The sequence below is a fragment of the Nematolebias whitei genome, chromosome 21 (assembly GCF_014905685.2).
Source record: "Nematolebias whitei isolate Nwh7 chromosome 21, NemWhi1, whole genome shotgun sequence".
NCBI lineage: Eukaryota > Metazoa > Chordata > Actinopteri > Cyprinodontiformes > Rivulidae > Nematolebias > Nematolebias whitei.
This window is the reverse complement of record NC_056518.1, coordinates 29,232,099-29,240,264: the sequence shown is the minus strand read 5'-3', so window position 1 is coordinate 29,240,264 and position 8,166 is coordinate 29,232,099. Positions and strand designations below refer to the sequence as shown.

The following is an 8,166-nucleotide window of genomic DNA, read 5'->3' as shown; positions in this document are numbered from 1 at the left end:
TAGACCAACCCATTATCAGATCCAGTTATTAGACCAACCCATTATCAGATCCAGTTTTAGACCAGTGGTGTGAATAAAACAAACCCAGTTTCAACAAATCAAACAACTGCTAACAAAATAAAATTTAAATAAAACAAACACATTTTTCTCTTCAGTGATTATAGAATAAAAAAATAATAATAAAAAGAATGATTGTTTTAGATTTGTAAACAATAATGTTGGGTGAGAAGCGAAAAAACAACGAAAAATTCTGAAATCTTTAAATGACTTTCTTCAGCAACTTAATAAAAAAAATCAGCCAAAACAAAAGCCAATTATTTTTATTAAATAAAATTGTTTTCTTTCATTTAGAAGCTTCGGGCTCATTTTTTGTGTTTGTTCCATCAATGCTTTGCACAAATCATGAACTTTAGACTAAATAAAACAATTATTAAATGTGATTATTAATGTTTTTATTTAAACTGCTCGTGATCCTGTTTACTGCTCGTTTAAACAAATCAAAATACAAACACAAATATAAAATATATAAATACAATGACAACAAAAACTGTTGGATATTTTATTAACTTTGATACAATGTTTTTATTTCTTGAAGCAAATGTGGTGAAAGCGTGCCTAAAAATTATTCTTCAAGGTCAATTAATATTCAGAGACCTCCAGGTTGGGTTTTGTGACCCTTGGAGGGACCAGAACCTTACTTTGAGAACCGCTGCTCTAAACGGTCACAAGAAGAAGAACTGAGTTTTATTTGAATTAAAATAAATGTTTCAAAACGACAAACGGGTTGAAGTGTCAAAATCAAGGCCTGCGGGCCGGAAATGGTCCTTGTTGAAATAAATAACGTCAGTTATATAAATTTTAACATTTTTAATAACTGATTTATCGACTGTCATAAACTGACCTGTAAAATGTGCCTTTTGTTTTAAATTAATAAGTTGATTTTGAATTTGATATAAATTACATATACAATAAATAATCATTTTAAGTTATAAATATTCAAAAGAACATTTTGACTCATTTTTTAAAATAGAATCCCATAGTTTTTTATTATGAATTGTCGTCATTTTGCCATGTCTAATTATTTATATTTTAGTTTATGTTTCTGCACATTTAAAAAAAGTGAAAAATTAAAGCTTCAAATCAAATGATCCAGTTTGATCATCTTCTTGTGGAACTGTTCGTTTGAAGTCTTTCAAAACGGCATCAATTAAATAATAATTATATTTTAAGTTCTTAAATTAAACAGTTCTATTTCAAACCTCCATGTGATCAGGTTGAGGATCTTTAATTTATTTTATTTTAAACAAGAAAACCTGAATATATTTGTTGAAAAATGTTTTTGTTTTAGCTTCACGTACTGAAAAAACTTTTAGTGTTTAAAAAAGCTGAAATAAAATACAAAAATATTATTTTCATTGTTGTGCAACATTTTGAAAATATTTAATTAAAACCTTATTTTACACTTCAGGTTCTTGTCTGTTTTTTAGGAGCTCTAAGCTGCTTTTTATTTCTATCATTTCAGAACATTTAATGTTTTTTTCTGCTTTTGTTTTTTTTTCCTTTTATCTTAATATTTTACTGTAACACAAAATTAATATTTTTTTGCTTGTTTGCTTATTTAAAACAAGTTTAGATTTAAAATAACCGAAGGCCGATTATTAAACAAATTAACTCATTACAAGCGTTTTTTTCTTTCCATAAACTATTTAAATGTATTCATTGACGTTTTGTTTTGTTTTAGATGTTAAACTCTCCTCTCGGGTCCCTGAGAGACAGATAATTAACTGTAGTTAGCTTATAATTAACTGGTAATTAACTGGTATATAACTGATAATTAACTGGTAATTATCTGGTTTATCTTGAACCTTTTTTCTGGATCTAAAAGTGAGAAAAAGCTTTAAAATCAGAAATCTGTGAGTTTGGGTTCACAGGGCTGCAGTGGAGGTTTTTGCTTGGCCTCTGAGGCCACAGGGGGTCCGTCGGGTCTGAACTGATCAGAACCAGGTGGTGCAGAAAAAAATTAAGAATTTAAAAAAACAAGGGGGTGGTGGGGAGGAGAGAGACCTTTCAATGCTTCGGAATTTACAACAATAATGTTTTTTTTGTTTGTTTGTTTTTTAATACTATTTTAAAAAAACAAAAATTTTCTTTTAATTTGTTTATCAGAACCAAACAAACAAGCAAAACCTAAAAGATCTGCACCAGAAATAATTACTCTGGACTCATCAGAGTCAGAAATAAAAGAGTAATAAAATCAAAATTACATAATTATTTTACCAATAACTAATTAATTAATTATCTTAAAAAGAAATATGACCTAATAAAACTACAAAAAACTATTAAAATATACACAAAATAACATTGTTAAATATAAAATGACTACAAAATGTTTAAAAAATAAGACATAAAATAAAATTTTGATTTGCTCTAACAGACAAATATTTCTTTGTAACGACTCAAAGTAATTCTTGATTTATTGATATTATGTAATATTTTAAGGATCCAATCATTAAATAAATCTAATACCTGAACTGTTGGATAAATCCTGTTCAGTTTTTACATTTCCTGTACAATTTAATTATTCAATTATTAATTTTATTTATTTTTTTAGAAATACTCGCACAAAGAAGATAAACTGATTTATTTAAGTTGATTAAAAAAACTTCTGAAACCTAAAAGTTTTTTTCATGTTTTATTTAAAAATGACAATAATTTAAGAACATGCATCAGAATCAAACGAGGACCAAAAACACACAACATGAAGTGTGTGTGCGTGCGTGCGTGCGTGCGTGCGTGCGTGTATCATACACATCAGCAATCACGAGCGCTGAGTTTAACACCAAACATCCACTCGGGAATAGGATGATCCAGCCGTCTGAAGCTTCTGGTTCTGGACGGGTCAGATCTGAACCTGATGGAGCTGCAGGGACCGGGTCACGTGACGGACAGAAGAATTAAATTTTGCAGAGATAAAGTTCGATTGGCTGCATCTTCTTAAAGATGGCGCTGATGTGTTTCTGGGCTGGGACCCGTCGTTTTGACGATAAGCTGAAGTGAAATGTTTTGTTTGAGGAACATTTTTACTTTAAAGCTGATTTTTCTGCTTATTGACAAAAGATCAGATGCTGTGTGTGTAGCGGGGGTTGGGGGGTGTTTAAACAGATCGTGGGGGGGGGGGGGGGGTCTATAGGATGATCCGACCCTGCATGTGTGAACAGATTCTCTAACTGGGTTGTGACTGAGGGTCTCTGGAGGTCGTGGGAGAAATAAACTGGTAAAACAAAAAACAATTCTCTTCCTGTAAATGAAACCTCGATCTAAACAAAGTCCACGCTCCTCACTCAGCTGAGGAGGTTTTTCCTCCTCGTTCCTTAAAATACTTTGTTATAAAAACATCTAAACTGCCAGTTTGAGGTTATTTTCTGTAAAATACGTTGTTTTTTTCCCTGATGTGAGCTCAGAGAGTTTAAAGACAAGAAAACAAATTACCATAGAGGGGGTGATATCTATTTATTTTATTTTTCTTGAATTAATATTTAAAAAAAAGAAGATGCGTAAAAATATTTGTCTTTAGAAAAAAATCTATTTTGTTGTTGTTGGGCCCCGAAATGTTCATCCTAAAATAATCCCTGCTGCTATAACAGTCTGTTAGTAAAATATCTGACAAATCACTGATTAGCTTTTAATTTAACTTTCAGCAAGTGATCATTGGATGACTACTTTTGGAGTCAATCCAGTAAAAGATGGCTGCCACAGCTAGTTCCCCTTAACAAACACAAAACTGGCAAAACAAACCTGCCTGTTTTACTGAAAATGAGGTAACATTTGGCGTGGTAGTAGCAGAGAGTGATCCAAATTGAAGTCAGGATTTTGGTTTGTCAGTGGACTAAATCCCTTTGAAAACTCTTCGGTGGGCCCCTGCACAACTAATCCAACCAAAACTCATATCTGACCGAGCTGCGGCTGCTGGTGACTAATCTCAAAACAGCGTTCATGACGGAGTTTTCAAAACAAGCGTCTGCCAGGGTTCTCCAGCTCTTCCTGTGGGCGTCTGGACCTCGCTGTCATGTCACAGGAGTTTTAAACTAATTTGCAAAACATTTTTCTCTCAAGTCATCATTCACTTCTCAAACATGTCTCAAACTCATTTCAAACTGTCTCAAATGTTTCAACCCTGTCTAAAACATCTCAAACATGTCTCAAACTTGTTTCGAATTAGTCTGAATTGTGTCTCAAACCTGTTTCAAACCAGTTTGAAACGTGCCTCAAACATGTCTCAAATTCATTTCAACCCATTCTGAAATGTGTCTCAAACATGTCTTAAACTCATTTCAAATAATCTCGTGTCTGAAATGCGTCTCAAACTCGTTTCAGACTAGTATGAAACTTGTTTCAATCTCGTCTTAAACTTGTGTCAAACTAGTTTCAAACCAGACTCAAACTTGTTCAAACATGTCTCAAGCTTGTTTCACATATGTCAAATTTGTTTCAAACAGTCTCAAACGTGTCTCTTAAGATTCCTGAAGTAAATTTATGTGAGTCAAAAAATACAAAAAGAAGTTTGGGGGAATTTTGCAACCAGTAAAGCTAAATTAAGACTGATTGACGACAAAACATAAAAAAATAAAATAAAATAAAATAAAAAACTGATAAGATTGAGATATAATTGAGACAATTTGAAAACTACACTAAGACAAAAGTATTTGTCTTATGTGGGAGTGTTGCAATTTATTTTCAGTTAACATAAACTTTTTTTAGATACAATTCAGTGAATTTCCAAGTGAAATTTTCAACATGTCTTGCAATTTTGTGTCTCCAACATTCACAGACCAGTGAAATGTGACCTACTGTTTGTGAGTCAGTTTTGGGACCAGTGAAACCAAATTAGAGACAAAAAAATAATTATAATAATAAATTGCAATCAAATTGAGACATAAATAAAAGATAAGATAATTTGACATTTAAAATACACATAAAATGAGACTTTGTGACTAAATTGAGACAAATATATTTAAATTTTATTGCATGAATGTCACGACCATTTCAATGAGATTCTAAATTTCTTGGAATTTTGAGTCACCACCCAGCCTTTAGCAGGCTTTAATATTTAGGCTAAACTCAATCGATTTTACAGATTTGAGGCTAAAATTTTACGTGGAAGTAGCTGAGAGTCATCCAACAGACATGTTGGTAAAACTTTAGCATACAAGGAGGCAGTCAGGGGAATGCAGTCCGTCTAACGCTGTTTGTTTTCCTCTCGTTTACCTTTTGGGACTTAAAAAGGGTTATAAAAAACTTTTGGTCCTTTGAAATAACATTCTGTTTTCATTTGCTAAAATTATGCTTCATTTAAATATAAAATTTAATCAATATTTTAGCATACATGATAATAATATACGTGGCTTAAACTTGTTTCAAACCAGTTTAAAACGTGTCTGAAATGTTTCTCTAACACATTTCAAACCAGTCTCAAACCAGTCTCAAACATGTCTCAAACATGTCTCAAACATGTCTCAAACGATACAGCTGAGCTCAAATATGATTCAGCAACCCAAAGAAAACTATGGCTTCTTTGAAGGATCAGCTGAGTTATAACCATCGTTGTGTTTACAAAAGTTGATTAGCTGTGACGGCCATCTTGAATTTAATTAGTTCATGACATATTTTGCTAACACACAAACAAATGCTGTCCATGCCGTCCATGATGACAAGTGATGGTGGGAGAAAATGTGCTAAAGGAGGAGGGAGTACCTTCAGATGTTCATTCTGCTAGATTAAGAGAAGAAATTTAGACATATGAGGTTCTGATGAAGATCTCATCCCTGGTTCTGGACTTAAATCAGCTCACAGATTCTGGTTGGGCCCGACTCTTTTCTCAGAATGTTTTAGAGATCCTACGTTGGTGCTTTTAACGTAGTTTCTTGACATGTTGAAGTAAGTTGTGTGTGTATGCGTGTACAGGAGACCACAGACCTGGGACCAGTTTTAATCGGCTCAGAGTTCAAAAGTCTCGGTTCGGTCACAGTGCAGGAGAGTCCAGCTCAGAACACTTCCTGTCTGACAGGAAGTCCGGTTCAGCTGCATGCAGTGGGGTCTGAGTGCGGCAGTGGCTATGACGAGCTGTTCAGGAGGGGTCTGGGGTACATCCCCTGGTAGTACGAAGCCTCCAGGGGCTCCATGGTCCGCCCTCCAAGACCAGAGACCCCCCCACCATTGTAGGAGGAGTACTGCAGGGCCTCATAGGCCTTGAGGTCCAGTTTGTGCTGCTGCTCCGAGGACGACATCAGGTTGTTGATGGAGAACGGGTGGTTGAACGAGTAGTGGGGGTCTCCTTTGATGTGCAAGGGGGTCTCATGGGCCATGGAGTGAGGGGGCAAGGACAGTGAAGACAACAGCTGAGAACTGGACACCTTCAGGTCTCCAACACCCTCTGAAAGGTCCAGACCTGCAGGGGAGGCCACCTGGCTGGAGGAGGGTACAGATGAGTCCAGAAGTCCAGCAGGCTTGGTGGAAACGTCCGGGTGAGACCTTCCCGGTGCCCCCCCGGACCCCATCGGCTCCTTCCTGTCCGGTTTCCCAGATATTTTCTTCTCGCACTTGAACCTTTTCTGGCGCCGCAGGTAGCAGCCGTTCTCGAACATGTTCCCAGAGTCCGGGTGCAGGGTCCAGTAGGACCCCTTCCCTGGTTTGTCCGGCGAGCGGGAAACCTTGACGAAACAGTCGTTGAAGGACAGCGAGTGCCGGATCGAGTTCTGCCAGCGCTGCTGGTTCTGCCTGTAGTACGGGAACAGGTCCATAATCCACTGGTAGATCTCGCTCAGGGTCAGCATCTTGCTGGGCGCCTGCTGGATCGCCATGGTGATGAGGGAGATGTAGGAGTAGGGGGGTTTGGCGTGCGGGTAGCTCCGTCTGAAGGTCTTATTGTCCCGGGCCCGGTTCAGTCCCCCGCCCCCGAACGCCATGCTGGAGCTCATGGTGGGACTCATGCCTCCGTACGGGTTCAGGCCCATGGGCTGCTGAGCCGACACCGAGCCCACACCTGAGGGACTCAGAGCCCCGCCCATGGAGGCCACGCCCCCACCCAAACCTGACATGGCTGCCGGACCCGAGCCCCCCACCCCGCCCACTGACGAAGGACTCAGACCGGTACCGTTATAGGACATGTTGAAGGAGCCCGATGTGGTCCCGCCGCCGGACATGTAGCCTGACATGGAGGCCATCCCGAGACCAGAACCCATCCCGCTGCCTGCCATCGGAGAGTACACCTGAGGGGAGACCAGAACCAGTTAGGCCAGAACCTCACGACCCGTTTTATCACATCTGTGACCCACAACAGTACAAACTGAACAAGATGAGCAGAAAAAAGTTCTACTGCTGAGACCCGGTTAGAGCAGCTTGTTAACAAAACCAGAGAAAGTCGGACCAGATGAGAGTCCATCATCTCTGAAAACAGAACCAGAACCATCTAAAATGTTCACGTTTTGAAAGAAGTTTTTAGTTGGATCAGAACCAGTACCGGTGGATTCTTTACAGATACGTCATGTTTGTAAATGAGAACAATTCACTTAAAATAAAAATTAAAATAAATATTGTTTTTATAATTTAAAACTTTAGCTATATCTTTTTTATTTTATCTTTTTACCTTGGAGAACGTTTTTATGAACTTTTATTTTTATCTGTTTAGTGTGATTTAAGTTTATTTTATTATTTTTGGTTTTAAATAAAAATATATATAAAATGATTAATAAAATCCTCAAAGTTTAAAACTTTTCAGGATAAATGAAACATTTCAAATAAATGATTTCAGCAAGCCTTCCAAACCGTCATCATCTGTTTTATTCAGTAATCATTACAGATTTCATCATTTGGCAATAGTTAGTAGTAAACAAGTTATCAGTTCATTATTATTATTATTATTATCATGAAGGACCACACTCACCCAGCACACACACTTTTTGCCCCACTCCCCTCAGGAAGGAGGTTGAGGAACATTAAGTGTAGAACCACTAGACTGAGGAACAGCTTCTACCCTGAGGCTGTTAGACTCATGAATCTCTAACTAGAATAATCACTGTGAAAAACCATATCATGTTGCTGCTGATCTGTTTCATGTTGCTGCTGATCTGTTTCAATGTTGATGTGTTCATGCGTGCACATCTGCTCACA

At 37.1% G+C, this 8,166-nt stretch overlaps 1 protein-coding gene across 1 annotated transcript in view; it reads right to left on the bottom strand.

The window, feature by feature from the left end:
- Nucleotides 1-6,110: 6,110 nt before the first annotated feature.
- The window catches only part of foxa1 (forkhead box A1), a 3,420-nt gene continuing 1,364 nt past the window's right edge, over nucleotides 6,111-8,166 (bottom strand). The window contains exon 2 of the mRNA XM_037694599.1: nucleotides 6,111-7,265. Within this exon, the coding sequence (XP_037550527.1) occupies nucleotides 6,111-7,265 (1,155 nt within the window). The remainder of the gene's footprint in view (nucleotides 7,266-8,166) is intronic.